The sequence below is a fragment of the Chinchilla lanigera genome, unplaced genomic scaffold (genome assembly GCF_000276665.1).
Source record: "Chinchilla lanigera isolate Chin_1 unplaced genomic scaffold, ChiLan1.0 scaffold00018, whole genome shotgun sequence".
Classification (NCBI taxonomy): domain Eukaryota; kingdom Metazoa; phylum Chordata; class Mammalia; order Rodentia; family Chinchillidae; genus Chinchilla; species Chinchilla lanigera.
Genome location: NW_004955419.1, coordinates 365252 through 388786, shown reverse-complemented (window position 1 = coordinate 388786; position 23535 = coordinate 365252). Strand labels below are relative to the sequence as shown.

Genomic DNA, 23535 nt, shown 5'->3' with positions numbered 1-23535 from the left:
GAAATTTGTTCCTTGCCAAACCTAAGGACAATCGCTTGCCTAGATCTGTCAGGGGTTGAAGATAGGCATAGTGCAGGATGAATGCAGAGCCACCCCTTTCTAGCTGATTCTGCTAATACTTTGGAGAACAACCTCAGAAGCACTGCCAGGGTATGGGCCTTCCTTGAAAAGTTGACCGGAGTTGTGATCCCCCAGGATCATGAATGACTGTGCATGAGGAGTTAGCACTGAGATTTCAGGGCTGTGAGTCGGTGGCTGGTGGGCCCTCCTGAGCCTCAGATTTCTGGTGTATGAAGAGGGAGAGATGAGGTCTCCCTTTGGCATGGCCTTGGTAGGATCTCTATGTCAATCCATCCAAGACAAGGTGTCCCTTTGCCTCTCATGACCTGTGTTCCCACAGACCCTATCCCTCAGGCACACCCTGCAGCTGCCTTTCAGAACCCCTACCAGGTCATCCTGTAGGTCTGGCTGCAGAGGGATCTAGCTCAGAGGCAGGCTTAGAACCAGGGGCAGAAGGATGTATAGGGTTTGAGAATTTAGGGCCACCAGCAAAGTGAGGCCCAACCACAGGAGACCCAAGGCCATGGCTTCAAGGTAGTTAACGTCCTGGCAGGTTTTAGAGGAGGAAGAGGAGGGCTGGGGAAGCCAATGTGGGAAAACTGTGTATGGCCACCTCGCTGCAACCCTACCACCAGATGTGCTGATCTACTCTTTGCGAAGTCCTGGAAGGGACATGTAGTTGCCAGCAACTCTTTTAGAAACATGTGGCGAGATATCTGCCCACACCCCCTCCCAGCCAGGACTGTGTCAGGTAGAGAGAAGGCAAGGCAGCAGAGGACAGGACGGTCATTCTCAGAACACCACAGTCAAGCAGGCACAAAGACTCCATACAGATGCTCACTCTCCCTTCATTTGTTCTTTCCTGTCTGTCAGTCATTAGCGCAGGTCTGCACAATCTCTCCTCCTGACCCTGTGTGCCCAGGATGGGTGTATGTGTGTGAACACCACCTCTTTCTATCCACAAAATCTAATGAGTACACTTGGTGTGATGACTCCGACCCGTAATAGGAAACTCAGAAGGCCGAGGCAGGTGGTTTCTTACCAGTTTGGGGAAAGCATGATCTATATACTGACTTCAAGACTCGTCTCAGACAAAGGAGAGAAGAAAGGAAGAAGAAAGTAAAGAAAACAGCAAGCAAGGAATGCTTTAGTGCTACAGGCCCCGTAGTGCTTCCTGCTTCCTGTAAATGTCAGGCAGGTCCATGGTGGGTGATGGTGGACATTCAGGACAAGGAAGGAGACAGTTTCTGATCAGAGCCCACTGAGCCCAGATCCTGGCTCTCACAGGAGCCCCAGGTCAGGCCCTGAGCAGAGTGAGACGCCTGAGTCTATCTTCTTGACCACACTTGTTGCTCAATTTACAGGAACAAAAAGGACAGCATGGCTTCCTTGAGACAGGGCCTTAGTGTGAGCCCCAAAGACAGGTACAGAACCGGTTACCTGGAATGCAGATGTGACCACTTGACTGAGCCAAGTGCTGAGACCTCAGACCCAGGCACAGCAGAGCCCTGGTGTTGGACCATATGGAACAGGCACCTGGGAGCTTCCATGCTGACTCCGCTCTGCTGCTGGGTACACCATTTGCTTTGGTCATGGGGTTCCAGGTTTTGATCTTATGCTTGAGGTCTCCTAGGGAGGGACCCTTGGGGCTGCTGTGATCCAGAGCAGGGCAGTGCTCGACTGAGGGAATCTGGGCAGGGAAGGAGGTAGCTTGTGGGATCCCCCTGCTTTCTCATCACATCACTGAAAGTGCACGACACACATTTGAGGTGATTTTGAGAGTACTGGAATGGGAACAGGGTGTCACTGTTCCTCAAGCCCAAAGTCTGTGCCACCGATCCCTGTCCCCACAGCTCACAGTTCCCTCCAACCCATGACCTGGCTTCCTGATATTGAGGCTGCTAAGGGGCCACAGCCAGGCCAAAGCCAATGTCTCTGTGGCTGTTTTCAGCATTGTTCTCCTCTGGCTCTTACCCCAACTCCCTGTCTCTCACCCCATGCCAGGGCCCAGGTCAGGCCTGCTCTGGTTTCCTTCATGGTGAGCTGGACACTGCTCCCGTGCTGGGGTTCCAGTAACCAGACCAGTGGTCAGAGTGGATTCCCAATGGGCAAGAAGTGAATCTCCAGGAAACCTTCCCTGTCCTTGGGTGAATTAGATCAGGCTGAGGCTGGGCCTGTCCCTGGGAGTCAGGCCATTCAGGTCTCCCTCCAGGCCACCTCCTGCTTGCTGGGTCAGGATTACCCAAAATTCTCCTGGCTTCTGACCACAGAAAACCCAGGTGTGGGTGTGATCCAGCTATAGCTGCTCATGAGCAGATGCAGACAGAAAATTGGGGTGCTGACCCATGGCTTCTCTCAGCAGTGGCTCAGTCCCAAAGCTTCTGTGTGGCATGCTGAGAGCTCGCTAGGAAGTTCTGGATTTCCTAGAAAACAGTGTGGAAGCTGGTGGGGATGGCTATGGGGAACCAGCTCAGGGCCCCTGTGGAAAGCATCAGTAGGGTCCAAGGGAGACAAGCGAGTGCCAGGCATGATGCACACATGAACCGAGAAGCATTTCAAGTGCCACAGCTCTGCATAGTGTGGACGCTTGAGCTTTCTCTCTGGGCACTGGCCCACTGGGGATAGAGTGGAGGATTGAAACTTCCAGAGTCCTGTCTACCTTGGAGCTTGTGGGACAGTGCAAGCCTCACTAGAATGTCTAAATCTGGTCCTCACCTAGTCACCCTAGTGCTGGTTCTCACAGCTGGTGTTTGGAGCTGTCCTCCCTAGATCCCTGCTGGACTCTGAAGGGGGTGCACAGAAGCTTTCCCTTTGATCCAGCCTGCAGGACAAACACCCCCTGTACTTGTGCAGGAAGCTGATGGAACCTCTGAGAGACAGCAGAAGTGCTTGACTCCTGCTTTTTAAGTGCAGGTCAGGGCAGGAGTGACTGGTTTGGGTGGCAATGGTTGCGTCCCTCCCCTTCACTTCCCCTGGTCCCTCATGTCTTCCAATGGATGGGGACAACTTGCTTCAGTGTCCTTCCTGGCTATCTAGCATCCACTCACCTCCATACCAAGGTGAGTGAAGCTGAACTCTCAGTACACCTCCCTCTGTGCTCATTCCACTCCAGAGGCTTGCTTTGCCTATTTTGAACAAGGGCGGGGGCATCTTGGCCTGGTTAAGATCATGAAGGGAGAGATCTGGTCCCATTCTTAATATCCCAAGCCTCACTGCTAGCTTTCCAGAGGAGTCACTGGTTCCTTCCATGCTTTTCATTAGCACAGGCCTGCAGCTGCTGTAGAAGTAGCACTCCCAGCACATCTCAGATTAGTTTAGGAATGCTGTCCATTTTTTACTGCATGTGCTGCAGCACAGACTTTGTTCAAATAAAAACTTGCTTATGAGTACAGTCTCTAGTTGCATCCATTTATCTACAAAAGCCTCAATTTTATCTTTTTTATAGCTGAGTAATACTTCATTGTATAGAAATACCACATCTTTTTTATCCATTCCTTAGTTTATGGGCTTTTGTGTTTCCAAGATTTAGCTATGACAAATTGTGCTGCTATAAACACGGGTGTACATATATCACTGTGGTGTGATGTTTTCAGTTTTTCTGGAAAAATACCCAGAAGGGGAGAGCTGGGTTAAGTGGGACCTCTAATCCTAGTTTTCTGAGGACTCTCTACACTGATTTCCACAGTGGTTTCACCAGTTTACACTCCCACCAGCAGTGGCAAAGTGTTCCTTTTTCTCCACAGCCTCACCAGCATTTGTTATTAGTTGATTTCTTGATGACGGCCATTCTTTCTGGGGTGAAATGGAATCTCAATGCTGTTTTAATTTTCATTTCTCAAATGACCAATGATGCTGAACATTTTTTCATATATTTATTTACCATTTGTATTTCTTCAGCTGAGAAGAGTATATTCATCTCAGATGCCCATTCTTGGATTGGACCTTTGAATTTGGAGGGGGGCAATGATTTTTTTCCATTGTTGAATTCCTACCATTTTGTTTAGTGAAGCTCTATGTTGCTTCTAATTTTTAAATTAATTTTTATTCTCTTTAATTGTTTGAGCAATCTAGCATTCTTACATCTGGTAATCTGAGCAACTTTATTGAAGATAACAATATATAATATAACAGCCATTGTTAATCCCTAACATCTTGTTTTGAAATTCTGTATTTTTTTTTGGTGTTTTGTTGTTGTCCTTGTTGTTATTTTGTTATTTATTTTTAGGTGAAATAAAAAAAAAACAAACAAAGACTGGCTTTGGTATTTCTGTCAAGTGATGCCTGAGTTATTCCAGAGGCAGTGTGAGCCTCAAAAGTCCCACAGATTTTCTCAGGATCATTATGCTGAGTAGTGTGGACAGACCAGTCACTGCAAAAGCAAAGGCAAAACATATTAAGAGCTTTTAGCACTGAGGATCTCCAGAGACCTTCAGCGAGCAAGGGCAGCAGCAGCAGCCAGCACGTGGTAGCTGATATAGAAGGTTGGGCATAAGGCAGAACTGAATAGTGGTGGTCAGGGGCTACTGGCCAGCAGCAGTGGTGACCATAAGCTGGCTGTGTCAGCTGTTGTTGACATGCAGTGTTACCTGCTGTCAGCTCATGACATTAGGAATGTTAGCAGAAGTGCACGTTGGGAGTTTAGAAAATGCAGTCTGGGCTGATTGACAGCTCCTCTAGGGAGTTCCCTGTCCCTCTAGCTCAAGCTGCCATTGGCAGGGATGGGCCAGAGCTTGGGTTGCCTGTGTTAGGTATGGTCATTGGTGCCTTGCATACCCCCACTCCAAGGTCCGTTTAGAGATACAGCACACCTGGATTGCAAATCTAGATGAAGGCTTCATCCTCTTCCCTTAATACCTGACCTCCATGGCTGGAATGGAATGGAAGCTGGGCGGCAATCAGAAGGTTCATGGGATATCGTGAGACTTGAGAATGTGAAAGACTAACAAAGAGAAGCAAACAGAGATGTAGTATGATACCAGTGGGTCTGAGACTGGCCTAGCATCAGTCAGAAAGGACAGGCCCCACATTGCTCTTTATTCTACTTTCAATCCCTCAGCTAACTTCACAAAGCAAGGGAAGAGCTGCTCTGCTGATTTGGGAGGCCACACACAGACTGCACCCGGGACCTGAGGTGTACCTATTCAAGGCTGTCCTGACTTTCCTTTCTATTCTCATTCCTTCTTTTTTTCTACAGTAGTGTGTATTGCATTCAGCTATCTCCTCAGGTTTTAAAAATTTTTTCTTGATACACAATCTCCATAAATTGTTCAAGCTTGGCTCCAACTTATAATGCTCCTGCATCAGCCTCCCAAAATGCGGGGATTACAAATACCTACCACCACCATACCCTCAGGATGATCTGTCAGGGACAAGGCCAAATCCTGACACCCTGTGACCCCAAGCAACTGGTGTACACAGCAGTGGAGTGCAGCCTACCCTTCCCTGGTTGATGCCTCCCCTGCATATTCCCCCTGCCAAGCTTCAAGGTGAGCTGTGACTCAGCCACTTCTATAGCACTTGGACCTGACTCTCGGTCTCTGATTGTTGGGCTCACAAGAGAGGACAAGGCCCTGGGGACCCCATGCCGTCCTGTTTGCTTCTGCAGAAATGCACATGGTACGCTGGAGGAAAGGGGCTCAAGGCATCTGAGCCTGCTTGGTCCCTGGCCTGAGGTTATTATGGGGGCCATTATCTGAGCTCAGAGATCTCAAAGCAGAAACCCTGTCCCTTTCCCCTCTCTGTCCACAATTTCTGCTGTCAGCTTCCTGCCCTTCCTTGACCTTTAAAAAACCAGGAACCCCCATAGGGCCTGGGAGTAGAGCATTTTTTTCTTTTCTTTTTTTCTTTTCTTTCCTTTCACTCATCTATGATTCTTTGTTTTATTAGTTTTTTTTCTTTTTTGTTTTGTTCTTTTAGATAAGTTCTTGCTATAAGTATCAGGCTGGCATTGAACGGAGTTCATAGCCGAGGGTGGCCTTGAACTTCCAGTGATCCTCCTGCTTCAGGTGGAATTGCAAACGTGTACCATTCTACCTGGGACATTCTGTACTTTCTGCCGGTACAGGAGTCCTTGGCACCCCACACCCCAACCTTGTCTCACAGGCTCCAAGATGACAGCTTGTCCAGCTCTGAGAGAGGCCCCTAGATGGGGTCATTCAGATCAAGAGAAGGGGGCCAGTGAGCCCAGAGGGAGCTCCTGTCCCTCCAGACTGTGAAGCTCTGGCAGTGTCCCCATCTCCTGTTGCCTTCCCTGCTCTTAAACTTGCACAATCCTGCCAGAGGTGAAAAAGACCAGAGATCTGGACACACTCTTTTGGAGGAATTGATGGTAAGTGATTCATTTTTCCTGGGTTTATCAAGGGATCGATCAGCCCACCCTCATGGAAGGACACCCGGTGGCTTATAAATAGTTCTTCTGAGGTGGACACTGCAGGCGGTCTCAGCAGCTCTCCTGAAGCCATGGCCCTGGGTCTCCTGTGTGTGGGACTCACTCTGCTGGGGGCGCTGCAGATCCAAGCCCAGGACCAGCCTCAGAACCCGATCCCAGTGCCAAGTCTAAGCACCCTGCCCTTGCAGGCTGACTTCAAAGATGACCAGGTAAGGACTCTTAAAGTGCAGCTGCAGGAATGTTCCAGGGACAGTGAAGGGGAGGAGGAGCAAAGAGACTTCTGGACAGGATGGAGACTCAGGCATCCAAGGCCAAGCCGTGGCCTGTGGGGACATCTTCAGTACCTGCACAGACATGAAAACTGATCCTCAATAAGGCTGACCAGCCACTTGCCCAGGGCCACCCCATCCCTGACAACTCTTGGCTGACTCCTCAGCCAGGTTGCCTCTTGGCCCTGGAAGACTCAGCTCCTTCCAGATTCTCAGGGCAGCCCATTTTCAGGTCCTTCTGCTCATAGGCCTGCCCAGAGGTCTCCATGGGGACGGCATGGGAAGGGTGGCTCTGGGGCCATCCCTGGGCTCTGTCTGTCATCATCCCCTTGCAGTTCCAGGGGAAGTGGTACGTCATAGGCATGGCAGGGAACTCAATTTTGAAAGGAAGTGGACAAAATCATTACATGTACAGCGATTCCTACAAGCTGAACGATGACCACAGCTACAATGTCAAAACCAGAGCACTCAGGTGAAGCAGTCACTTCTGGGCATTTGAGAGGCAGAACAATGTCACGGCCAGTGGATGACTGAGCCTTAACTGTCATTCATCTCGCTGCTCTGCATGGAACCAATTTCCCACACTTCCTGTGTCTCCTCCTCTTCTTCCTTTTTTGTCCCTTTCTATTCTTCCTTTCTCCCTCTCTTCTTCCCTCTCTCCATCAATAGTCATGGGTGCCTCCAACGCAGACACAGTCAGTAGAAAGCAAGACAGAGAGGAGAGCTTCTGAGAGGGGAGGAGGGACACTGGATCCAGCCTGGGCTGGGGTGAATGGGGCCTCAGAGTTATGCAGCAGATTTTGACCTACTTTGTCCAGCTCAGGGGCTAAGTCTGTGCCATCTCCCTGCTCACAAAACCTCCATTTCTCCTCTCACAGGGACCAGGAGTGTACACAACTGGTCAAAACATTTGTCCCATATGTTGAACCTGGCCAGTTTGTCATGGACAATATGACACGTGAGTCCTGAGTGACAGCTCCCTCGGGGTGGGATTTGGGGGGCAGGATCCTCCTGGAAGGGCACAGGCTTCCCCATCCTTCCACACTGATGCTGTTCTATGGCAAAAACCTGCTGACTGGCCGGGCAAGAAGGGGATGGCCCTTTCCTCATGGACAGAGCAGCAATGACCCTCGCCATCTATGCTGCAGATTCACCTGGATTAGAAAACTACATCATGAGGGTGACAGCCACTGACTACAATCAGTTCGCTGTGATGTACATCGAGAGTACATTTGAACACACGGTGTTTTTCCAGACCAAACTCACAGGTATGTCTTGATTCTCTCCCCTCAGCGATCTGGCCTCTGGTCACAAGGAAGTGAGAAAGCCCCTTCCTCCAGCATCCTCCCGATTCTCCACTTCAGGGGTTTTTCAGGAAGGAAATTTTCCACTCTCCCTCTGTAGGAAAGGGGTGCAATACTTCACTGACTCATTCAAAAATGTTCAGGGAATGAGCTGGCAGGAGTGGCTCACAAGTGGCACCCCAGCACTTAGGAAGGTGAAGCAGGAGGATGGAGCATTTAAAGCTACTCTGAGGTGCATAGTGAAAGCCTGTCTCAAAACAAAAGCCTGGGTCAGAAAATGTGACAACAAACCAACAAAAACCCTCAAAGAAAACAAAATAAAAACAAATATAGCATATCTTTGCTGGCCACTCACTAGTATCTTGGACACAGGGAGAACTAAGGAGTTGAGCTCTGAACTGAAGGAACGATTTGTCGAATTTTCAAAATCTCTGGGTCTCAGTGATGACAACATCATCTTCCTTACAGGCACAGGTAATGAGCAGCGGCAGTGGAGGCAGGGTGGCGGGTGCAGGGAAAGGGGATACAGGGTCTTGATGGGATCTTCAAGGTTGATGGTGCCCCACTAGGGAAATAGGAGAGCAGGGACTCAGTCCCCTGTTCCAGTCTCTGGAGACATAAGTGGCTCCCACCCAGGCGTCTGTGGGCCCCTAAAAATCCCAGTCCCAAGTCCTCCCCCTGGCAGGTAACCAAGGTCTATCTAAATGACAATTTTAGGCCCAGTTCCAAGTTTTCCCTGTTACTGTGCCCTGGGCTACCTCCTGTCCAGACCTTGGGCCTTATTGTCCAGGCCACCTCTTCCATACCTTGGGACTTGCTGTACCAGGCCATCTTGTCCTTCCCCTGGGGCTTGCCAAGTCCTGACATGGGACATGTCGTGACTTTCAGGTGGCCTGGTGTGAACTTGTTGCTCCAATCTAGTCCATCACTGCCCTGGTTGAAAGCTTCCAGGGCTCAGGAGGGAAATAGGACTTGGTACTTGAATAACTGTTAACGCTAGGCTCCTTGATGCCTGTTCTTAGGCACTGAGTTACAGAAACCCCCATATCTTCTACAGATGGGTGAGGGTGCATCTGGGGCCACCATGGCAGTGTCAGGGTCATAATGGCCAGAGTTTGGGGGTGGGTGAGCACACGGGTGCATGTGTGAATGCACGCATGCGCACACACACACACACACACACACACACACACAGAGAGACACACCCCTCCACCTTCTCTGATGTTCTTTCTCTCCACAGAGGAGTGCATCGATGACTGAACAGCAGTGAGTACAGCTGGGCAGGGGGTTTATGGAAGGCCAGGCCAAGGTGGGCTGGGGGCCCCAGGGCTGCTTTTATTTCCCTCTTTTGCTACCCTAAACCCCAGACATCTGTACTGTACTGCCCCCTCTCAGGTCCTCCTGTATGCCAGTGAGAGCCACCATGCCAGTGAGAGAGCTGGAAGATCTTCTTAAGGCACAGTGCTGCCTATCAAGGCAGTACAAAAACCACCGCTGGTTGAGCCCCCTTGTCTACTAAATAAACACGTGCACCAGGCCTCCAACTGTTTGATCCTTGACCCTGGGCCATGAGGAGAGGGAAGGGTAAAGGGAAGGCTCACACTGGCATCATCCCAGGGCCTGCTGTCCCTGGAGCCAAACCTGATGATAGAGTACAGAGAAAAGGCACAGGGCAAAGAAGACCCCAGGGGGCACGGCCCACACCATTGCCATTGGCTTCATGGAGATCATCCTGGGCTGAAAGATGCCATACTGACTTCTGCTTTAACTGGGCATTTGTAGTCCCAGCCCTGGGCTCACCTCCAGAGCAGCCTTCTCAGTTCCCTGCCACAGAGAAGTGGCCCGTCCAAGAGGCACTGGTGAACCAAAAGCTGATGCCAGCACTTTGCCATCTGCAATGGGTGTCACAGCAGAGTCCTCATTAGGGTTGATGAGTAGGAGAGGGCAGAAGGGTTAGCAGAGGAAGCCACAGCCAGCTCCCCAGCATGCTCTGCATACTGCAGGATGGTGACCAAGGGAGGAAGGTACATGGTGTATGGGGCAGATGTGCAAGCTTAATATAGGCAGAGGATAAGCAGGTGTGGGCTGTGACCATCTGCTGACACGTGTATGGGGGCCTGGTTTCCCTTCTCCTTACCCCCCTGGTTGAGACCATGTACATGTTGACCCTGTTCAGAGTGCAGCCTGAACCATGATGACATCCAGACCACATGTGTTTATTCTGAATCCAGGGCAGGGCTGGGAGATGCGGTGGAAGAGGCTGCCAGGAATCCAGGCTGCTGGGGGAAGAGTAACATGGCTGGGCCTGTGTGTGGTCAGACAGCAGTAGCCTTTCCAGCTGTGCACAGCACTCAGAATCGCTGTGGCCTCTTCTCCCTTTTAAGAGGCAGCAGTCTGACTGGGTGCAGCTTTGAAGGAAGGCAGATTCCTTCCACAGACGCACAGCCCTGAGGGGCTGGGCTGGGATAGTATGTCTTGAATCCAGTTGGACAGCCATGTGGGAAGGGCTCCACCCTGAGGACATTGTTTTTCACAGCAGAGGATATACAGAAATAACCACACAGGGTTCAGGTCTCTCAAGGGGCCATGGATAAAAAATAAAGACAAAGATGCAAAGTCCTGAAGTTGGGGAGATCTGGGATGACCAATATTCTCTGTGGATTAAAAGGGCATGAGTTCAAAAGCTCATGGTTTTTATTGGTGTCAATCAGGGAGGCGGGTTGGGGTCACAGCAGAGTGCTAGGGAAAAGAAACTTTGTAGGCATTGGCTGTAATGAGAAACAGAGCGATTGTGTGCCAGGCACAAAACCTGCAATTAGCAGTACAATGGACAGCTTAATGTATGCAAGGCCGGCACCTTACTGCCAGGAAGGTATAATTCTTATTGAGTCCCTCAGCTGAGAAGTTATCTCATGTCTTAGCCCTGGAACCTCACAGGTTCCTGCTTGAACCCCCATTCCAGCCATAGTAGGGTGGGGGATTGTTGCCCACCTGCTGCACTGAGACAAGTTGGCATCTCCACTGGACTTGATCACAGTCTTGTAGCCAATTAAGGGAACATCTGTTACAATACAGCCAGCTCTGCATATCTCAGCGAATAGGCTTGAAAGAGAGATTCATGGAAAGATCAAGACAAGGGGCTTTGTTTCTCAGGAGAGCACAGCTTGGTGGTCTCCCAGAGGGACAGATCCAATGTTCTGTTGGTAATGCAGTGCAGTGGGGAGCTCAGGCCTGTGGACTGTGCACCAGGGTTGGAGACCCAGACCCTGAGCTGCATCCTATCTTTTCATTCCACCTTCCCGGACCCCATTCCATCAGTTGCTTTAACCTTCCACCCAGAGCCAGCTTTTCACTGGTTGATCTGGGGTTAAATCATTGTATGGGGTCTAAGCCCACAATATTGAAACTGACCTGAGTCCTGTACATGCAGGTGGAGGTGGGCATGTGAGGGTGAGGAAGCATGTGACCTGAGCAGGTGGATAAGAAAACCTTTGCTGCTCTAGTGATGCTATTCTGAGATGAAAGTCAAGGCCAAGCTGCGTGCTTGGAAGAGAAACAGAACAACACTCATCCCAGGGCTGGTGGTTCTTGAGTCATGCTGGAGTCATCTTGGAGATGCAGGGTGAACACTAGAGAACAGGCCTCCTGACCTTCTTCCTCTCCCTGTTCACAAAAGCTCTAGTTCCATTTTTCCCTTCAATTCTTTTTTCTTTAAATCCCCCTTTCCTTTCTTCCCTTTGCCTCCTCTATCTCACCTTCCCTTTCCCATTTGAACAAGTTCTTCCTTCCTATTTCTATCCTCCAGTTTACTCCTTATTTATACTTAGGGTTTCTCATACAAGATAAACAATGTGATATTGAAACTTGTGTATCTGGTTTATTTCACTTAACATTATGGTCTTGAGATGCATCAGTTTACCTAAAAATGTCTCAGGTATATCCTTTATGGCAGAGTCATACTTCATTGTGTATAGATGACACTTTTCTTGATCCTTTCATGTGTTGATTGCCATATGGATTGTTTCCAAAATTTAGGTATTATAAATTGGGCATCTATGAACATAAGTATTTATCAGTGTAGTATGAGGACTTTAACTCTTTCAGGAAGATATCTATAAGAGGAACAGTTGGGTCAAATAGAGCCTGTACTTATAGTTTTTTAAAAATAGAAACCTACACACTGCTTTCTGTAGTGTATTTAGTAATAAAAAGAAGAAAAGAAAGAAATAAAAAAGAATAGGTCAAGACAAGTGAAAAATGTAGCTAAACTTTACATTTACTAAAGGTATTAAAGTTAGGAAAAGAACTACACTCTGCAGTAAGTGAAGGTCAATCAAAGGTAGGAAAAGATTTACACATTCATACTCTGCAATAAGAGAGCTGGGCACTTCAGTGAGAGAGAGAGAGAGAGAAGAGAGGGGGCGGGAGGGGATTGAATGACCAATGGCCATGAGGTTAAAGACAGCCAACTTTGTATTCCCCACTTCTCAGGCTGACATCAAATCTAAGCCATCCTATCAGCCAATTATCCTGATTGAATTTTGAGGAGAAGAATGGAAGATAGCAATCTGTGATGGGTTCCAGATGCAAGGCTTTTGTGCATATGTTCTGGATCTATGTGTTTGAAAGGTGACAGTGCCCTACACTGCTAGGTGTCCATACCCTGATCTTCGTCCCATTTTTCCCAATTTTGACATTATTCCCCTTACTTATTTATGGGGTGCTGAGGTTGTTGAAGTCTCTGTCCTATAAAGTTATTTCCTGCTTAAAATGGTAGGCCCGGCCCACTGCAGAATATGTGCTCTCCAACTACTTTTGGTTGTTGTGACTCACTAGCTGTGTTGAAAAAAAAAACTATCAGAAGACAATAAGGAGTTAGTATTCATATATGAAGAACTTTCATCTGCCTCTTTAAAGAGAGAAAGTCTAATGAATTTGTTAGGAGAGTCATGGGTTGTAGTCTAGATCACCAACTGAAACTTTATTGTCTGGGAATATAGACCACCATATATGGGAAATAGCAGCACAGAATATTTGCTGGTTTGTAAAATGAGTATACTATGACACATCTAGCAATTAGAGATCTTCATACTTCCTGTTGGGGAGAATGCATGGCAGAGAGGGATATTAGATTAATTACCCTGGGCCCGAGAGCTATAGCCGTAGCTGGATTACACACATTATGGATCTAATTACAAAGAGTTTCAGTTAGGGTCATTAATGACTTTACCTATCTGGATTCAGAGTAGTTCTGAAGTCTTGCCTTTTGAAATAAAGCCTTAAACCTTCCAGAGTTTCATAGGAAGAGCTTGTTTCTTCTGGATGGTCATTTTCCTCTGACAGTTCAGATGGAACTGGCTTTATAACTGCAAGTTCTCCCCAGGGTATTTCCCTTTCCTCTGCAAGGTTCTAATAAAGGAAGTGGACTGAATTTTCCATGGTGAGTGGGCAGTTTTTGCAGATCTGTAAGGTGGTTGCTGCTCACCCTAGTCCTGTGAAAATTCAAGTGACCATTGCCCATGTAGCATCTTTATAGCACTCCACTGTGTCCCTTGAGGAAGGACCAGTTTGAATAGTCTCTCAGGAGTATGGAATAAGGCTAAGGTTTTGAGAGTCTGTATGGCTGCCCTTCTTGCCTCTCTATCAGCCTTTTGATTTCCCAAAGGGAATTTGACATGTCTTTTTGGAGCCTTGAGCAATGAATGACAATAACCTACTTGGGAAGAAACACTGCCTCCAAATTACTGGTAAATATTTTCTTATCAAAAGAATAGAACACTCTGGTGAAATTAAAGTTTCATATTTAAACATCTCACCTTAGAATGGACATGTCAAAGCAGTTTTGTGTGTGTGCCTGTGTACATGTTTGTGTGTGTGTATGTGTGTACGCATTTCTGTTCTGCTAGAACAAGCAGCTCACCAGGATCAGAAACTCAGCACCAGCAACTAATTAAAGGGACAGAGTTTAAGATAAAAAAGATGATTTGTTGAAAGAAGTGAATGGTATGTGAAAGAAGAGATAGGTACCCCGAAGAGCAGGGGGCACCAGAAATGTGGATAGCCCTGAGCCCTTATCCCTAGCTTGCTTGCTTATTTATTTATTTATTTATTTATTTATTTATTTATTTATTTATATTTATTAAGACTAGTGACTCTCCAGTGTAGGCTCCTGGAACTTGTCACAATCTCATTGACTTTCTGGCTGTCTTCAGCCCTAACATGGACACTTTGTCTGTATTTCTTTTGGTCTTTTGGTTCGTTTTGGTGCTTTTGTGATGGATTAGGGGAGTGCAGAAAGGCAGGCTAGAGTTAATGGTTAAGTAAAGGAGAAAAGTGTGCATTTATTGCAGTAATGCAGTTATCCTAAGGTGAGAATGTATATATAAGTATGTAAAAATTTATAGGTGTGTGTCTTTTTATATATCAAATAAGGGTGGCTTCCCCTTGTCTCTGTGGCATTTTATTGAAAGTTGATGAGGAGGCTGTTACCCTGGTTTTTCATGTTTCTGGTTTCATCTGTGCTTTGTCTGTCAACTCTTTTGATAAATGTTCATGTTAATTGCGTTACCTGGTGCCTTTTCAGATCTGATTTCTTTCTCTCTCTTTGCCTTTGTCCTTCTAATTTCTTGAGTCTAATGGCAGAGGTAAAAGCTGCTTTTAGTGAGATTTTAAAATTAATTTCTTTAATAAAACAATGAGACCCTTATTTTATTTTTTCCCTTTCTGATGGCCACCTTTTTCTACATTCTCCTCTCTGAGACATCTATCCAGCTGTGGTTGGGGAAATGGTCCTTGACCAATCTGGCTTCTTTGAACAGAATGTGTTCATAGTTCTGGGGTGGAGCAGTGGATGGAAGTCTTCAGCAAGGAGGGTTTTCCAATGGGCCTCAGTAAAGGGTGGAAGTCTCCATATGAGATTCCATTGGAAGCACTATATATAAGTTTAGTTGCATTTATGTGTTTTGTAATATAGTGAGAGAGAAATTTGGGAATGTATGACCCTGATAAACACATTTAGAGAATGGCTATTAAAGGACCCAATAAAGGTAACACCTAAGTGTTTATGGAAGGAAGCAATCACCTAACTTACTGTAAGTTCTAGGAGGCTAGGGAATCTATAACCTTCTGGTCATGTAACTACTTGGCATTTTGTAGAGTAATTTGAGTCCTGCTTTTTAACTTTTAACAAGTGTTAATATATGTGCAGTAGATAGCCTTTAATACTGTAAGATACCCTTTTTACATTTAAGCATCTAATCCATAAGGACAATGTTTCAGCATAATTTCTCCAGGTGAATTGATAGAAATCTCCAGGTCCCTGAAATTGTTTCCAGAGTTCTGGGTTACCTCAGCCATGTTAGCAGTGAGGTTGGATATTTGAGCTGAATTGGAAAGTCCATTATAATTATTTCCTTCTGATGCAGCTAATGGCTGTATCTCCTAGAATAGAGGGTAGTAGTGTCTCACTTTTATTGAGACAAGGAAACTTCAGACTCTTGGATATGAGGATGCTCTAATCATTCCAGGTTTGAATGTTTAGAGTTATTTACAGCATCAGGATTGGGGCTTAAATGAACAAGTACCAAAGTTTCCCTGCACTTATAGTGACACAAGGACTGTATTCCCCAGGATTGAAATTTCACTTGGGTTAGGCATTTCCCATAGAAGTGTTATTTAGAAGTGATACATGGGGATGCTGGAGCTTTGTTGGTGAGATTGATTGAAGATAGATTTTTGGTCCTTGCTTTAGGGATAGAGCTAAAAACATTATCTGGTGTTTGGTTTCCCCTTTTTTTCCCACAAGTTTTTGTAGAAAGCATAGGTCAATTTAGTGTGTGTGTCTGAAATTCTGGGTCATGGAGAAAAAGGAAGTCTCTTCTCATATTTGTGCACCATGTCCAGTCAAAAATGATGCCATCATCATGTCTCTGATGGGGCCTCCTGTTAAGATACTTAAGGAGTTTGGAGCCCTCAATGACTGCTTGTCATATTTTAGATCTTGTGGGTTATGTATGGGATTGACTATTACCCAAGGGAGTGCTTTGACTATCTGGGGATCTGCAAAACAGAGCCAAAAATGATGATACTTTGAGGGATCCCCTGCCATCTGGGTAAGTGAGTAGTTATGCCAACTTATTGGTCCTAGTGGATGTCTCTTTCATACTAAAAATGGGCAGAGGACAGATCCAACTAGGGCAAGTGTGAGCATGAGCATTGGTTCTATCCTTGAAGCAAAAGAACATTAAATTGGAGCCAGAACTGGATTGCAAGTAAAATCCACAGGAAAATGCATAGTTGAAATAGAGAGTGTTTAAGACCCTCTCTATCAACTGTGGACACCTTCCTCTGACAGCTGTTTCTCTGGTAGGGGACAGGATGAAAATGCAGAGGAGAAAATTTCAGTTTGTCTTGGGGTGAAATAATAAAAAGAGCTCTGGAACCATAGATCACATATGACATCAATGAGGTCCTGTGTGGTAGCTATAGAATGAAATGGAACTTCTAGAGGCAGGATGTATAGGAAATCTTGAAATCAGAGTAAGTAATAGACATCACCTATACCCACAGTAGGCAGATTTCAGTGTCATTTATCTTTGTTTTGGCCTCTGAAAAGGAACTAGAGGTCCTCCACAAGTTCACAGGTGTAGGTGCTGTCAGATGTGGCCTTAGGATGATCTCAAGTGCACTGACATGGCATCTTTTGGAGGTAGTTTGCAGCCTCACTCTGGAATGAGGAGTACAGGATTTGTGTCCCATCACCTTAACTGCAGTGGGAGTGGAAAGTATCACCATGTAGGGGCCATCTCATTGGGGTTTGTTTGTCCTGTGTGTCTAGATCCTTGATTAGTACCAGAGACCCCAGAGCAGAGGAGAGACTTTCTAGGTGGACTGAGCCCGGTGTCAGTTTGCCTCAAGGCTGACACGATTTGTTGGAACTGAGCTAAAGAGATCATTAGCCTCAAGGCTCCCTTAGTTTTTTCATCAATTAGGACGTTCATTCTGAGAAAGGGTCTCCCATATAGAAGTCCAAAGAGGAGCAGTCCCTGAAACCTGGGCATATTTCTGGCTGTTATAAGGGGCACAGGTAAGAGCTGTTTCCTTGGGGGGGTCTTACATTTCTGCAGCAGATTGAGCAAGTGTCTTTTGAGTATCCTATTATTTTCCATTCTACCTGTCCTGATGATTGGGACAGTCAAGCACAGTGAAGTTCATATCCAATGTCCAAAGCTTCTGAGAATCCCTTCTGAGTAATTTTTGAGCAGAGGTGGGCTGTTGTTCATTTTGGAGACTCTGAGGCACTCCAAACCTTGGAATTATCTTGTGGCTAAGAACTTGGACTACTTTTTGGGGCTTTTTCGTTTGTGTAGGAAAGGTGTTTATCCAACCCATGTGACAATCAATTAGGAATAAGAGGAACTGACTGTGTTGGACTCCTGGCATGGGGGTGAAACCAGTCTGCCAGTATTGTAGAAAACTGCCTCAATACTGCACTCCTGTTAGTTGTAGTTGGGAATTCTGAGGATTGGTCCTCAGACATACTACACTTCCTTTAACCACTTGTGTCACTACATTCAGTCTTCCACTCTGGAAGGACTTGGTGAGTAAGATAAGGGTGTTTTTCTTTCCCAAGTGACAATCATCATGGATACTCTTAATTTTTTTCCATGTCAACCCTCTTGGTAGAAAGAGGTGACACTTGGGAGTGGCATACAATTTTTCAGAATCAAGGGCCCACCCTTGTTTTCTGGCATTTGGAATTTTCTTAACAGAGTAAGGAGACAGGCTTACAGACAGTAGAATAGTGGATCAGAAGAGCAAGCACTGTAGCTGTTGAGAAGCAGCTGCTTTTGCTTCCTGATTGGATTTACTATTGTCCACAGGAATAGGGTCTGTTCCTCCCTCATTCCCTGGGCAGTGAATAAATGCCACTTCTCTATGCAGGTATATAGCCTCAGTGAGCTGTAGAATATCTGGGACATGTTTTACGGGAGATCTGTTAGAGGTTAACAGGCCCCATTCCTTCCATATAGTGACATGGATGTGATCTACATGAAATTCATACCTAGAGTCAGTACAGATGTTTGCTTTCTTATCTCTTATCAATGCCAGTACTTAGATGAGAGCAATCAGCTCTAACTTCTGAATGCTTGTATTGTGAAGTATGAGACATGACTGCAATACTCTCACATGGCCAATCACTGCATAACTTCCTTTCTGCATCCTTCCTGCACCAAAGTAACTGCCTTCAGTTAACAGTTAATCTTCTGGGTCACTGAGAGGCTGATTGGATAATCCTGTCCTCAGCAGTTGGGTATGGATCAGAACCTCTATACAATTGTGTTCACTTTCTCCCAGCTCTGGAAGATCAGGCAGTAAGGTGGAAAGATTGACTTTGACAGATTTTAATGTTTACATCTGTTTCAATGTTTATATCTGTTTCAATGATTACACCTTCCCACAAGAGAAACTGATATTTCAGAATCTATGAATCAGAGACCAAAGGATGGATTGGGGCATTATGAACTCTCTCAATATTATGGGGGGACTTGATCAGAGGATTTCTTCCCTGGGTCAGCTCATGGGCCTCAGGAGCCAATGTCTTCTGTTCCTAAAGCCAGCAAACAGCCTGGCCATCTTTGGGTTATGGGGTCTAGTTCTTTGCTTAAATGTCACTGGTTAATATCTAGGTCACAAGGACTGAGTAAGAACCCTTAAAGGAACTCCCTCACTGTTATTCAGAAAGAGAGTATATTAGCTTTGAGTTGGGAGTCCAAATGTAGGGGATGCTTGCAGGGCCTCCTTGAAGACTTGGAAGGTCTGATGGGCCCCTAGGCTCCAAAGAAAGACATGGGTCTCTATGTCCTGGATCTCTTTGAGAAGCTGATAAGAGACTAGACTTTTTGGCACATCCTGAAATGCAAATTATACAAACCCCAATAGGCCTTAAGAAGGCTCTCAGCTGTTGGACATGTTTAGGCAAAGGGAAGTCCAGGGTGGGTTGGATCATTTTTGGGCTTGTTTTTTCTCCTTGCTTGAGAATTGAGCAGCCCTAAATAGGTGATTTAGGATTGATAAACCTGGGCCTTCTCTTGGGACACTTTATAATCTTGTGAGGGTAGGAAGTTGAGGAAGGATTCAGTTCCCTTTTGTACTGGGGTCTTTGTGTCTCCACAGAGCATCAGATCATCCATATACTGTAATATAGTGATGCCTTCTTTTTTCCACTGTAGCAGGTCTTGTGTTAGGGGTATGCCAAGGAGATAGGAACTGTATTAGAATTCTTGGAAGAGGGCTGTCCAGGTCAACTGTCCCACCCCTGTTCTTAAAGGGAAAGAGGTCCTAACTTTCAGGGGCCAAGGGAATACAAAAGAAGGCATCTTTAAGATCCAAAACAGAAAAGAAGCTGGTTGAGGCTCCATCTATCCCCAGATAATCTTTGTTAGGGTCTGTTGCCAGGTTCCAAAGTGTAGGGATTGTACATGACTGGATGCACTGGATGCACAGGTGGAGTGCCAGAGGAAGCAGGATTTAAAACTGAGCTTTAGATAGTAAATCTCTTTCAACAACGGAGGTGGAGTTTTGGGAATTGTTAGAAAAGAATGAAGATAATGTAATTTTTCCTAGGTGCATGGTGCATGCTGAGAGAAGAATCTTTGTATGGGGTGCAAAGACTCCCTGGACTGTGGCCGTATGCATGAACTGTGGTTCAGGGGAGAAAGCAAGGACAGTGTGTCAGTCTTGATTGGAAAGTTAATGGACTTGTTCCCCACTATTGAATCAGCCTGGTGTTCTGGTGTTTGAACAGGAGTGAGGAAGGCCTCAATATGGAGCCCTGGGGATTCTCATTGGAAGTGTTCCTACCTCCAAGGGGTGCATTAGCTCTTTCAGTAATCCCCCAAGCAAGAAAATCAGGGACTGGGAGTTTACTTTCAGTTCTCTTTCATTGGAAGCAATCCTTCTTAAAATATCTCGCCTTTTTGTAATGATAGCAAAGTTTAGTCTCATTTGGGTGTCCCTGGGGAGCACCAACTTGTTCTTTATGGCTTTCCTTTTTATCTCTGTTGAACTTCTCTGTTCCTATTGAAAATAAATTTTGCAGCCTCCAGGAGATAACCATCTATCACCAGATAATCTTTGTTAGGGTTTGTTGACAGGTTCCAGAATTTGTGGCAGATATCAGAGGAAGACTGGGTGATAAATTTATCCTTTAGGTGAGGAACACTGAGATAACCACTTGACATGATTTCTAAGAATAAAGAACAATTCATGATAAACCACCTCACACTATTTCCCTTTCTCTTTGTCGTACATTAGAAGCTACTAGGGTATATTTGGCCATAGTGTCTTGGAGCTTCTGCAAAAATACTGACCTGGGTTCCTTTTCATTCCAATAAATCTGTGCCAGTTTACCATAATTTACTGGCTTGACCCTTGTTTTTCTTAGAACTTTGTTAATAGAGTTAAGGAAGTGTGAACAGGCTCTTTCCTCAAAGTGTATTTGATAATCCCGGTTGGTCCTGGAGCATGGACAGGCCTCCTCTTCTATAAGGGAATATGGGGGCTTTTTACCTTCATCTGTTTCATTTTTTTTTTTTTTGTATTTCTATGGTACTCATGATAGATATTTCCTACTCTCACTGCAGCTCTCAGGACTCTTTCTTTCCCCATGAGTTCAGGGTCTCACTGAGGAGGAACATTACTTCCTCCCAAATAAGTTTGAAAAGAGAGGCAACTCTTTCAAAAGCCTATACATATCCATCAGGATCATCTGTGTAACTCCTTAAATGTCATTTAATTTCCCTCAGGTTTGCATGGGTGAATGGAACTTTCTTGGGTTGCTCTTGAGATTAGTATGAGAGGGCAGCAGGTTAGCTATTGGGGCATTGGCGCTGACTTCAGAATTGGGGAGGGCACATGCCTTATTTAGGTATCTCTGCAGGCTTTGTTTTTTTCCTATTGGAGTACCAAGGTGTGCTCTCTCCCCACTGGCACAAGGAAAAGTTGTTTACATAGCATCTAACTGAGGAGGGTCAATGGAATACTGAGATAGCCACTTCGCATGACTTCTAAGAATAAGCACAATTCACCATAAGCCACCTCACTCTATTTCCTTTGTCTTTGTAAAACATATGGAATTAGTGGACGGTATTGTAATTTAGGATCCCCCCTTTTTGACCCATCTCTTGGTTCCCTAGGGTTCTGGCTGGGTGTGGGTAAAGTAAAAGATTAGGGTCTTCTTCCTTAAACTTTGGGGGTTTAATTCACTCTGGTGTTTAGGGAGGCACTCTAGGGGTGAGTGTGGTGGCACAGTTGATGGGGCTGCTTCCTGTCTGGAGAAGGGAGGAGGAGAAAGACTGGTGTGAGTGTTCCTTTGAATCTCTGAGCATCCCCTGATGCACAAAGAAAGATCCCTTGTCATTAAAGGGACAGACTGTCTTTCATCTCACTGAGAAGTCTGAGTGCAGACTTGAACTTCTGTCCTGGTTGCCCCTTTCTCCATCAGGGCTTGTCTGAACTATACCTGTGTGTGGACTGGGAGCCTGTTTTCTCTGCTTGTGTCTTTCTCCCCCTGAGAATTGGACCATGGCCCTGGTGGCCCCTCCTGTGCTGTCAGTAACATACTGGTGCTGTATCTCAAATGCAGAGAGCTCCCAGTGGAAGACAGAGGGATCTAGCTTAAGGACCTGATGTGCTTAAAGGAAAGGCCACAAGGGGGAGTTCTAGCATGACTTTTTGGGAATATGGCCTAGAGGTTTTAGTTGCCAGCCCCAAAGCACTGCAGCCACCACCTCGAGCCCCAGTGTAGGAACCAAGGCCCTGCGGTTCCCTCCCCAGTCTCCAAGACATGCATTCCCTGAAAGTTGTATCCTCTACTGCCCATCCTTAGGCAGCCTGGAGGGTTGGCTACAGCTAATTCATGACCAAAGACCCCAGGCTTGGGTAGTGACTGTGTCATGCAGTCTTCCTTCAGTTTCCCAGCCATGGAACCAAGTGTGTGTGTGTGTGTGTGTGTGTGTGTGTGTGTGTGTGTGTATTATGCACTGCTGTTGCACTGGAACAAACAGCTCACCAGGATCATAAACTCAGCACTAACAATGAATTAAAGGGATGGAGCTTAAAATAAAGGAAGACAATTTATTTTTAAAAGGGGAGGGTCATGAAGAAGATAGACAGTTACCTTGAAGAGTAAAGGACCCTGCAAGTTGGATGCCCCTGAACCCTTGTTCCTAATTCTTTTTAATAAGATTAGTGATTCTTTTCCTCATGTGGGCACTTGGAAATTGTTTTAGTCTGATTGGCTACCTGGCTGTCTTCAACCCTAACCTGAGTGCCTTTCTCTATATTTCTTTTGGTCATTTGATTTCTTCTTGCCCATCTGCAAAGGATAAGTGGGGTGAGGGTGGGGGTCCTTAAAGAAAGGCAGTTTAAAATTAGTGGTTAAGTAAAGGAGATATGTGTGTATCTAGTACAGTATTATAGTGATTCTAAGATGAGAATATACGTATACAGTATGTATAAATGTATAGGTGTATGTCTTTTTATATACCAAAGAAGACTTTTTAGGTGGCTGCCCCTTGTCTCTTTTGCATTTTATTGGTATGGTTTCCTTAATGCAATAAAATTGCATTTTATTGGAGGTGGGTGAGGGGGCTGGTTACACTGGCCTTTCATGCTTCTAACTTCATTTGTGCTTCATCTGTCAACTCTTTTGATAAATTCTCATGTTAATTGTGTTACCTGGTGCCTTTGCAGGTTTTAGTTCTCTCTCTTTCTTTACCTTTTTCTTTCTAATCATTCAATTCTAATTTCATAAGCAAAAGCTGTTTTTAGTAGGATTTTTAAAAATTAGTTTCTTTAATGAAACAATGAGATACTTATTTTATTTTCCTTGCCTCCTGACCCTCTTTTTCTACAGCATGAGTAAAGAAGATCTGACTAATGTTCTCTCTGACCTCAGTTATGGCTACAGATCTAGAGAAGATTTTTCCAAGAAGAAAATTAAAAGAAAGTAATTGAATTTGCTTAGTCACGATGGCAAGGGTCACCTGCAGTTTTTCACAAGAGATGGAGATGTCCATGGACAGGGACATTGTTTCCTCGCCAAAATGTTATCAGAGCTCTGGGTGCTGAGGACTCTTTCTGGAAGTGCTTTCTAGGTTCTTGCTGTCCTGAACCGCTCAAGAAGACTAAAGAATTGGTCTAGACAAGTAAAAAAGGTAGCAAGGTTTTGCATTTATTTAAAGTATTAAATTTAGGGAAAGAAATATGCTCTGCAGAGTGAGTGTAGGCCAATTAAAGGCAGGAAAAGAAGTATGTTCTGCAGAGTGACAATGGAGAGAGAGACAGAGACAGAGACAGAGACAGAGATGGGGAGAGAGAGTGAGTGAGAGAGAGAGAGAGAGAGAGAGAGAGAGAGAGAGAATGAATAGTGGTCACAAGGTTAATGGCTGCTGTCTTCTGCACCATTCACTCTTCAGGTTGACATCATATGAAGGCAAAACTGTTGAAAACT

At 45.7% G+C, this 23535-nt stretch overlaps 1 protein-coding gene across 1 annotated transcript in view; it reads left to right on the top strand.

Annotated features, from left to right (window-relative positions):
* Nucleotides 1-6519: 6519 nt before the first annotated feature.
* The window catches only part of LOC102018934 (neutrophil gelatinase-associated lipocalin-like), a 35522-nt gene continuing 18506 nt past the window's right edge, over nt 6520-23535 (top strand). The window contains exons 1-5 of the mRNA XM_013513094.1: nt 6520-6657; nt 7053-7189; nt 7596-7675; nt 7866-7985; nt 8394-8495. Of these exons, the coding sequence (XP_013368548.1) occupies nt 6520-6657; nt 7053-7189; nt 7596-7675; nt 7866-7985; nt 8394-8495 (577 nt within the window). The remainder of the gene's footprint in view (nt 6658-7052; nt 7190-7595; nt 7676-7865; nt 7986-8393; nt 8496-23535) is intronic.